General features: G+C 42.8%; 1 protein-coding gene across 1 annotated transcript in view; it reads left to right on the top strand.

The window, feature by feature from the left end:
- F13A1 (coagulation factor XIII A chain) overlaps positions 1-9,196 on the top strand; it is an 88,805-nt gene extending 79,609 nt beyond the window's left edge. Inside the window, exons 14-15 of the mRNA XM_073332122.2 lie at positions 1,403-1,539; positions 6,570-9,196. Of these exons, the coding sequence (XP_073188223.1) occupies positions 1,403-1,539; positions 6,570-6,723 (291 nt within the window). The 3' untranslated portion in view covers positions 6,724-9,196. The remainder of the gene's footprint in view (positions 1-1,402; positions 1,540-6,569) is intronic.
- Positions 9,197-11,375: the final 2,179 nt, after the last annotated feature.

The following is an 11,375-nucleotide window of genomic DNA, read 5'->3' on the forward strand; positions in this document are numbered from 1 at the left end:
ATTCTGGAGTGTCTAATCACCAGAGTGAGAAAAGGGACTAGATAAACAGCACCAGGAGCATTTTCTTCCCAGGGGCACCTGCTTTCTCCTGGGAACACTTCCTACACCGGGAGCTGAGACAGAAAGAGGAAGTGGGCTTGGAGTAGGATCAACTACCCCAACTCTTAATTTATGATGGATTTCTCAGGAAGCTGCTTAAGCCAGCTTTGTGCTGCTCAGACCCAAGAATTGGACCTGAAGGAAGTGAAACCCCTTTTCTAATTCCAAGTTCCACCCCACTCTGCTGGCTGGTCTTACAGCCACAAGTTTGCATATTCCTACAGAGCCTAGTACTTTTTTTTAAGTCAAATTAAAAAATGGAAGACCCCGCACACACACACACAAATCATGATAGTGCTGTTATAGACAAGGGGCTGTGCACAATTTCATGCATTGCCTGAAGAAAGCAGAGTTGTTAAAACAAACAAGATCCCACTCTTCATCCTCTATCATTCACAAACCCTATGATTTGGGGTGCTGAACATCCACCCCATGAAATGCATGGAAGGTGGGGACGCACTTTGTCTCCCAACTGTGATGTAATCAGAGGTCCCCCTACCAGTCCAGAATTAAGGAGATCCTCAGAAGTGACAAGGAAGAAAAGGCTGTTTCAGTCTGGAAGCCAGTATGCCAGGGACAGTGGGAGTGAGCATAGTGTAAGAACAGCAATAGAATAGAATGAGATCTACAGGGTTTCTTTCTGTCCAGTACCTCAATACAAAATCCTCTTCGTAATACTCAAGGCTCCTAACTTAGCCATCATACATAAAAAAAAAGTCTGTCTCTTATCGTGCTTTAATAGACCTGTATGCATTACTCCATTTTAATTGTATAGCAGGTCCTTCTGTGGTTCTCTTATCCTCATTAGCAGACATGTTATGAAATCTTCCTGGACAGATTGTGTGCAGAAGTGAGGTGAAGCTTGGCACTTCTCTCGCGCTTTTTCCGCCTCAGCATACTTCTGTCTCAGAATACAGCAACGTTCACTGTGGGGAAACCCACATTTAAACCAGTGAAACATTTGCCCGGTCATTGTATCCACTGCAATAAAGAATGCAGTGAATGGCCAGTCACCCCAGCGGCATCTAGGTATTTTAACTAGTTTTGATTTGTAAAGAGGTGAGCACCAAGAAAAGAAACAGGGTTCCAAATGTTGGGGGGCATGGGGAGGGGGGAGGGTTGTAGTCTTCTCTGTGCATGACCAAGCTCAAGAAACTAATAGCTCACTTTACATTGTTTCGGTCTCAAAAAGCCATCCGTACAAACACACATTTTGTTAAATGTGCATTTAACAACTGAGACTTTGCATGCCAAGATTTTATAATTTTCTGCTTATTATCTACATCCTTCCCTTGTTTTGTAGGTTCCTGGAGAGAAGGTAGTTGGTAAGGAAATGTCTGTGATAGTAGAATTCACCAACCCACTGAACCAAAAGCTTGTGAATGTCTTGGTACGTCTCGATGGACCTGGCTTACTGAGGACAACCACAAAAATGTTCAGGTAGGGAAGAGCGTGGAAATAATGAGCTGTTCATTCCCTTCTCCCATATGGGATTTAGCACAAAATAACTATCCTTGTGGATCTATGTACTGTAATTCAAGCATATGCTTCTTATTCTAAGGATCTGTAATGGATGGAGGGGGTGTAACAGATGGAAGAGGTCAGTCTGTCACTGTGAAGGTTACTAGAGGGTTTTGGTAGTTGGGAAGTGGCTTTGGAGAAGTTGGTGGTGTGGGTAACTGCCAACTCTATTATTCTTTTATTTGTCATCTTTGTGTCATATCTAATCTCTGCCTCAACTACTCAACCACATATTGCCCACTACAAGGTGTGCGGTAAAACCATAAATAAGACTTGCTTTTTAGGGAGGGTGTTCCAAAAAGGGATTTCCCCCTCCCATTGATTCAGAGCAAGATTTTAAAAGATTCAGATAGCTGCTTTTGAAAATCCCTGTATGCACCTATGTGAATCTAAATACCTTTTAAAAAATATCTGTCTCTATGGGTCTGATGGTGAAACAGCAGAGCATGGAGGCGATCACTGTGTTGAACATAGGAGTAAGTAACTGTGATCCTACAGCATCCCTAAATAGGTCTATCCTGAAATGCAGTGGCCTGGTGCAGGATGACCTCAAGTGTGAGAAACAGGAAAGTCTTATGTTGTTGGCCAATGTTTTGTTTCATTTATAGAGAATCTCATCACTGGCACAGCTGCTCCCAGGCATAAGGGCTACATTTTCCAGAACTCACATTACATTTGAGTGTGATGTGGTGTATGTGTGAAAACAGTAGAACTGTGTGTGCATAAAAGATTTTTGGATGCAAGTCTTATTTGCATGCACAAGTTCTGCTGTTGGCACGCAGTATTAGGTACTGAAATTTAGAAGCTGGATTGAGGCCCTGGTTCCTTTGAAAAATTGGTCTAATTCAGCAGTGGCATAAATGATAGCATATTTGCACATCGGCGATCTGATTCTGATCACACTTGGACTGATGTAAAAATGATTGGCATCAGATCCTGGATTTGAGTTGGGTAGAAAATAGGTGTTAAAGGGCACTGGACAATGTGTAACATGCACTACAGTTTAAGGCATGACTGAATTTGGCTCAGGATCTTCCACAGGGCTATCCCAGTTTTGAAACTGGCCTTAATTATTAGGGAATCATTGTTTTGCAGCCCTTCTTATTCTAAAAGCTATGGCTGACTGTTCTCACCTTCAGGGAAGTGAGAGTTGTCAGGTGCATCCAAAGAAAGGGAGTTACCAGGAAACATGGGCAATCAAGGGGATACTTTGCTTTCTTCAAGTCACAGCTTCCCCCCCTCCCTCTTTAAGATAATGGCCTAGGACTTATTTAAAAATGGGGAATGATTAGCTGTGTCATTTGGAGATTTCATTTTAACTTTCCTTGGATGGATAAAGGCTGCAGGTTATGCACACAGGGGACAGACCATGGGTAGTTGTAGTTTATTTAAATAATAATCCCATGTGTCTCTATGTATTCAAGCTGATAAATGGCTGCAGTGTGTTGACAGCTCAGCACATTATTTAGAATCATTCATCACTAAGTTCACTCCCAGGCAAATATAATTAGGGCAGTTTGACTTCATTTGCCAAAAAGTTAGTCAGTTGGTTTTCTGGGGTTTTTTTTTTTTCCATCTCTATCCATCACTGGACCATCTCGGATTGGCGGTGGTCCCTTTGGTCTCTTGTAATTAGTTATTGTTTGGGGAGGGGGGTATTGAGGAGGATAAGAATTTAGAAATGGCTATAAATGCTCTCGTATTTTTACAGTACTGACATATATATGGTTTGAGACAACAGGCAATGTGGTCCAGTGGCTAGAGCACTGGGCTGGGAGTCAGGAGACCAGGTTGTTTTTCCTGCCTCTGTCCATTGACCTAGGCATGTCACAGGGCTATATATTGATGCTTAGCCATGGGCCTGAGTAGGGAAAGGAGTACGATTTGTGCAAACGCCTTTGACAGTTGCAGCCACTGTAGTTGGGGGTATTGCCTTTGTACATCTCAAAGCTAACAACTGGCCACACAATTAACTGCATTATTAAAACGATTTAGGACCAGCCCATATTCAGATCCTCCTTCAAGTCGCTTTATCCTTTTCCAAAGCTCTGAGCTTGAATTAAAGGTGATGGAGGTGAGGAAGGATGGTTTAGTGCATAGGACAGTAGATTGGGACACAGGAGATCAGGATTCAATTCCCAATTTAGCCACAGCCTCTTTGTGGTCCTTGGACAAGTAATTTAATCTACCTTGTGCCATCTGTACATTGAGGATAACAGCACTTCCCTAACCTCACAGGGCTGGTGTGAGGATAAATACATTAATGGCCACAAGACATTCAGTTGCAGTGAGGACAAGGTCATGTAAATACCTCAAGAGTGAACATACCAGCTAGAGGCCTGATACAAAGCCCATTTAAATCAATAGGAGTCTATTTATTTAAATGTGCTTTGAAAAGTTGATTTGTAGAGCCTGATCAGAGAGATCTAGTGAATCTAGTGGAATGGCAAATTTAGGGTAATAAAAATCTCCACATTACATTTGTACTAAGATCGTACCTACAACAAGCATTGCATAAGAAGAAAAGTTTATAGTGTCAGTACACAGAGCCAGAGCCTCAGCTGGTGTAGCTCTACTGACTTTGTTAGAGTTATGGGTAATATTTTCAAAAGAACCCAATTGACTCAGAAGCCAAAGTCCCATTGAGAGTCAATGAAACATAGATTCTTGAAACTTTAATCTTATGACAATTTACATGAGCCAAGGATCTGGCCCATGTCTGAAAATATATAACAAACAGTTGCTCTACCTAAAGGATCATGTAATGCCTTAATTGCTTCCCATATTGGAGATGTCTCTCTCTCTCAGGCACACACAGAACTAATGGCATTTTAACTGGCACCATCATCTAAGTCATGTAATTCACTGTTCTGCCATCGTAAGTTTGTATTTGGTGAAGAGTCAGTTATAGGAGGACAGGTTGCACATACTTCATAAGGAACCAAAAACAAAATAAAAAAAGGAATTTGCTAAGAGCAGTTTGCATACATTCTCTTCAAAACAGCGTGCTTTGGTTTTTTGCAGGGTGCAGGCCTTAAAGCTGCTCCAAAGTATTTTTGTGCTGAGCCTGGGACTTACTCAAGAAATCCCCATCACAACCTTGACTTTCCCCTGCCTTGAACCTAGTGTAGTCAGTTACATCTCTGCAGTGTAAAATGTTACCAAATCTGTCTTCTGCTTTTACTTACCTCATGGTAGTAAGCCACCTTGCACTCACTCTGTTCAGATGGTTACACAGAAGAGAGAATCAGGCCCCACATCACTATAACCTCACAATCCAGAAGTGTGCAGTTCATAATCCTCTTCCTTACTGCTAAAGGAAACAGTTTTTGTTTTTATAAATACCTAGCTCACATCCTCCACTGGTTCCATTAAGCAGGCTGCATTCCCCTAAACACAGTCAGTCAATACCAATTATCTGTACACTGGACAGGGAGAAGGCTGTGAAACGGCCTAAAAAACACAAACTCAATACATGTGGCTGTCTGTGGGACTTAAACCTTAGCATAAAATTGAAAATCAACAGTACAAAGTGCAGTTTGTTGATACTATAAGCAATCAGGAGCCATACATAATGGAACATTGCAACTGCTAACAGCAGGACTCATAACATTTCAGCTTGTTTTCATGGACACAAGGAAGTGATCTTTAAAAGTGGACAATGACAAGATGCTCTCTGAGTAATGCAGTGTGAGCTGGCAGAGTGTTTCAATTCCCCATCACCACTCCTCCTGCTGGATATTTCTGAATGAAGAATGGTTTGATGTACATTAGGGTGGGCAAACTTTTTGGTCTGAGGGTCACAGTGGGGTTGCGCAACTATATGGAGGGCCAGGTAAGGAAGGCTGCCCCTCCCCAAACAGCCCAGCCCCTGCCCCCATCGGGGCCCCCCCTCAGAACCCCAGACCTATCCAACCCCCCTGCTCCTTGACCACCACCTCCAGGACCTCCCCCCCTGCTCCCTGTCCCCTGACTGCCATGACCCCTATCCACACCCCCATCCCCTGACTGCCCCCCCTGAACTTCCAACCCATCCAACCCCCCTGCTCCCTGTGGCAGGCCAGAGTGCTGGCAGCGCAGCGAGGTGAGGCTGCAGGGGAGCGGGGACAGCAGGGGAGGGGACGGGGGCTAACCTCCCCAGCCAGGGGCCAGGCAGGATGGGCCTGCAGGCTGTAGTTTGCCCCACCTCTGCTCTACATACATGAATTTGCTTTCAGTGTATGTACTGGAAACTACAGCTAATCTTCTCAGGTTGTCCCAGGACCAGAGGGGAAGAACTGAACAACTAGACACAAATCTGCTGAATGCTATTTTATGGCAGCATAGTGCAGATTAGGATGCTAAAATGAATACACATTCCTTGAGCCACCTAAGAGACTAGGTGAAATCCTGGCCCCATTGAAGTCAATGGTAAGACATCCATTGATTTCAGTGAAGGCAGGTTTCACCCAAAACTTAAAATTGAGCTGAAAGACTAAGTTTATACTAAAGCTCAGAATTTTGAGCACGATTTCTTGGAAACACTGACTAATGGGTCATATTCCCTGCTGTTGCAGGTCAGTGTAGCCACCTTGTCTTCGATGCAGTTTTGCCCATTTACACCAGCAGAGCATCTGATGCATTGAAGATAAGGGCCACCAGTATCCTATGGGATTGACAGAAGCTATGAATTTAAAAGAGGGGTAAATGTAAATTGAATAGCTGGACAAACTTCCTCCTAGTCAGATCTATTTGACTGAGAAATAGACTCCCAAAGGAAGCGTGGGAAATTTTAAAATTGGATTGGAAAAAAAGCCTAGAAAAGTGTATTGTAAGAACAATTTGGCAATGGCCAGGAGATGGGAGCAGTATGAAAACAAATGTAGATTAGACTTCAGATTCTGTATCAGGGTGAGATTTCTCACCCTGCCAATCTGTCAAAATATTGATATTTTGCTTTATAACTGCAGGGAAATTCCAAAGAATTCTACTTTGACCTGGGAAGAAAAAAGTTTTCCAAGACAAGCTGGCATTCGAAAGCTAATTGCAAGCCTGAATTGTGATGCCCTACGACATGTCTATGGAGAGCTAGACCTAGAGGTTGAAAGGAAACCACTCATGTGAACAAGACTTCACTTCTTCAGTCTTTCATTTGTCTGTGTTTATAGGGGAAAAACAGTTCAGAAATATTTTCAGCTCTCATTGTCCTAGAGATCCAAATACATTTACATGTCAATGAAGCAAAGTAACAGAACACACCAGGGAGGGTTGGGAATGCATTTATTTGGTTATGAGTGTTCCAAATTAAGATAATACTAGTTAAAGGCAACTTCAGGCCGTATTACTCTTCTAGTTCACGTGAATGTATACCCCTTTGCATTGGTACTGGGAGGGAGAAGGTTCCATTCTCCAAAACACTCTGAACTTTAGTTTTAATTAGAGCTGGATATTTCCGTGAACAAAAACTTATAAACTCATATGGTAAAAGATAGTTTATGTAACCTAAGGGGTTGCTTTATCTTGTGGTGGTAAAGTTTCCAAATTCACAGAGCAGCTCACTTTGTTGAAAGGATTTATCAGGGTTTGGTACCTCAAAGCTGCTGCCAATTAGCACTCTATGCCCTCTTGCTGTGTCTTTACCCCACTCTGTCTGCTGCTAGTGCACTGTCCCTCTCATTTGTCCCTAGGCTACCATATCTCTGCCCAGGGATACCAAGGGATACCATATCTCTGCCTTGGGTGCACCAAGCTCCCAGTTCATTAATCAAAACCTTTCACCTCTGTTTAAAGGCTTCTGTCTTGCCACATCTACCTTCTCTCCTTACCACACTTAGTAGGGCCCTTATTATTCCTTCGTTCCATGAGTGTAGAAAACAGCTGATGCTGACAGGTGTTCCATGCCCCTTTATGGAGTTCAGGCTCCACCGACCTGGAAAGTGGGCAACTAGGGATAGAAAGGTGTGGACAGGCAGCAGGCTGGGAGGAGTAGAATCCAAACCCACAAAGGAAGCAAGTGCAAATGAATAAGTCCTCTCTGTGCTGTGGAACCTTTCAGGCTGGTTCAAGAGGCAGCTGTGATCAGGTGAGCTCCTGGTATCTTGGTTTTTGCAGGAGCAGCATTCATTAGCTAATAGGAGCCAGTGGGGCTGAGCATGGCAGTTTTGGGAGAGCTCCCAATGAAGATTGGCACAGATCTCTGGGTAGTCCCAGGGTAGAGGATGGAATCATAGCTTCTTCCAGGGGGAGGGTACAGCCACATCCCCTGAGAGATGGAAACTCTAAAGCCTGATTTCAGTGTCTTCTCTCCTTTACAACTTATTCCTGCATAAGAAAGAAATGAGAAGCCTGGGGTCCCATTCTAAGACTGATCCTACCCATAGCTGTTACTGACATTTCTATGGATTCCATTCTCACCGTTCTTCTTGCACCACTGCTACTCAGCTGAAAGGGAAGTACTTCCTGGCATGTTCTGTGTAATGGTGGGGCTCTCAGGGATGCTGATGGGACTTAGGAGATCTAGGAGAGAGAGTGCTGCCACTGATACTGAGCCCTATTAAGATTTTTCTAGGGGATTTGAATTTTATTCCTAAATACACATTTCCTCCCCAACCCCAAAACATACCTTGTTTCCCTGTGTGTATTATGAATGCCTACTGAAATACTTCACAGCATTTTATTCATTATAAAACAAGTTGGGGGGGGGAGAGGGATGGGTCTCAAATTATTCTGTATCTGCAGTAAAAAAATCTTTGCTTGCCAAGCTGTAGAGATTTACTGTATGGAAAAGAACACAGCCCATGCTAACAAACAGCATGTGTGGGATACTTCATCATTTTAAAGGGAGATGAGAGGAAGTGGGTACAAACCTCACATCTATTAAATAATATAGCTTTACTGTGCAGTTTATAGGTGACATGTTATCTGATCAACGAGAGAAAGATGCTTTGCCTTAACCTCTCCAGTCCCATGCTCCTCTTCTTTCCCCATGTCGTCTCCCCTCCCCACACTCACAGAGCCTCTACCCAGGTAAAAGTAATTTCTTTAGGACAAGTAAGTGCAGAAATTCTCTCAAGGACAGGCAGCTAGCTAGGGGAGAGATGGCTTGCTTTGTTAGAGTATATGGGACAAATTTTCAAACAGAGACACAAGTTGCACTTACAAAATTTTTATGTATACCTCATACTACAGTGCTGGGTATGGGACAGAAAGATAAGTACCCATTGCCTGCCTAAGTGGGCATGTTCACATGGGGAATGGGTAGGCATATACCTAAAGAGTACCTGTTAGCACCTGGGCTTTAATGCAGCTGTGTTCACACAGGGTTTTGCCAGCTCAATTTACATTACCTCATTTGAAAATTTGTCCTTACTTGTCCAAAGGCTCTCAAGGAGCCCTCTGTGTTTAGCAGTTAACAGCATGCTGAAAATGCATTACAGCAAATTATGTTTAGTGATCATATGTTCCTTGCTCAATTCTATAGTATCTAATACAAAATATCCACATTTTGCTACTGAGTATAAATCTGCTTGCTTCTGTGCATTTTTAATTAGAACATAATAAAAACCTTAAAATAAAGCCAGTCTGATTATGCAATAGAGCTCATAGCCTGTGTTTTGTATCTTGAACTATCATATCTCCTACAATCCAGCAATATAGTACACTACTTGCAGCATCTGTTAAGGGGTTAAAAAAATACCCACAACTGGGAAAGCAGAAGGCTGCTTAAGAAACACATCAATAAGAAACTCCTCTCTGATACCAAGGAAAAAGCCCTTTACTTAAAATGTTTTCCCAGGGCCATTGTGACTATTATAGCCACTGCTTTGCTCCCTGGTTTATCAGCTGAGTACCCAATATATTTATCCAGCAAGGAAGTTAACATTTGCAGGACAGATCACAGTGACAGCAGAAAGACTCCATGGACTTCCCTGGTGTCCGAAACCCTTTAAATGGCCAGTATTCTTTGAATGAAACCACAAACATCCCAGCTTCTAAAATAGGCACCTTTTAGCTAAATATACACTTAGCACTGTACAAACATTAAGCTACACAATATCCCTGGAAGGCAGGCAAGTATTATTCCCAATTTACAGAGCTATAAAGTGAAGCGAAGATGTTCAGTGGTTTGACTAGCATCTAAGGCAGACTCTTAGCTCCTATTGCCTCCCCATTCTCTACAGAGAGAGTTGCCCAGCCAAACATAAGGAACACTGAATAAAAATTGAATAAGGACTCCAGAACTTGGGTCATAGATTTTAATGGGTTTGACGTGAGTAAGGGTCAGGATTTGGCCTAATTTACACATACGATGCTATATGGAGAATATATTCTATACATACCCTGCCATCCCCCAAATTACACTAACACAGGAAATGGGCCCAACCCAAAACCCCAGCTCCAATACCTCTGAACTTTGGGGAAGTCTAGAGCAAAGTTTGAACTTGCCAGCTGAGGCCTTCTTGCCAATGGGTTGAACTAAAACCATATGGATCCAAGCTTCATGGCTCAGGACAATCTCTAGCAAAATTACACACATCAACAAAACAAAACCCTGACCCCAGTGAGCTCACAGGAGTAAAATACAATTGACAAATAGACTTTTCAGTTGCCTGCATGCTTTAGGGGTTCAGCGAGGTTTGAATGAGAGCGAGGTCAGAGTGTGAATGTTGATTGGGGGTGTATTCCAAGTGTAAGAGAAGGCCTGAATGACAGCACAGAGCTGGAAATGGATGAATGAAACAAACGAAGCAGTGAGGGAAAGCTTGGGCTGAGTATATGAAGCAGTACAGGCTGCCAGAAAAATGGGGTCCAGGCTGTAGACATGGTGGAGAGTTGCTGAATGCATTAAGTGAGAAGCTTGAACTGAATACAGAAGAAGGGGAACCAGTGCTGAATGTTAGGAGGTAGGAAAAAAACAGCCAGGATGAGGGAAAGAAAAATCAGCTTAACAGCAGTGTTTTGGACAGACCTAAGGAGAGAGCGAGCTGCCAGAGGGGAGGAGGTTACAATTGTTGAAGCAGAGAATCAGCAGAGCGTGTCTATGAGCTTGCAGTGGTGATGGCGAGGAGAGGGCAGAGTCTGCAGATGGTAGAGGAAAAAGCAGCAGCTTTTAGCATCCCTGTAAGACCAATAGCAGCGGGTGCTTCACTTCCCCCACACACACTGATGGCACCTTTACTCCAAAATTGCAATTTAGGGCCTTCAACATAAACATGATCATTTTAACAGCTGTAAAGTCAGAGTACAGCTTTGGTAAGTGACCAGCCTTATAGCATAGGGAGAGCCTGCTCTGGGCTGTGGATACATGTTCATGTGAAGTTCAATTTAGCCACGAGTCGGACTTACATGAGTAGAAAAATGTATTCAGGAACAAGGTTCAGATGATTTTTATATTATGCTTTAGGAAAGCCCCTCCAAGTATGAAAGCGTTAATATCAGGTACAATATATGTGCACCTTTTATACAGTCACCAGCTATTGGTTTAAGATTTATTTACTGTCTTTGACAAGACAGAGGCACTGTTGAAAAATTTTGCTTAAGTCCTAGTTTGCAAAGTGATTGGATTTTCAAAAAGACTTAGTTTCCTTAGTAACTTTTGAAATTAGGATCGAGGCTCCTAAGTCATGGAGGACTATTTGAAAAATCTTAGTTCAAGTCTCATGGGACTTTGAAAATGAGATTTAGGGCAACATTTTCAGAGTTGCCTAAATTTACCTATTTGATGTTGTTTAAGTGCATTTTACTATAGTAATAACTAGTGATGACCCAAGGTTTCT

This window comes from Lepidochelys kempii, chromosome 2 (assembly GCF_965140285.1).
Source record: "Lepidochelys kempii isolate rLepKem1 chromosome 2, rLepKem1.hap1, whole genome shotgun sequence".
NCBI classification, from domain to species: Eukaryota; Metazoa; Chordata; order Testudines; family Cheloniidae; genus Lepidochelys; species Lepidochelys kempii.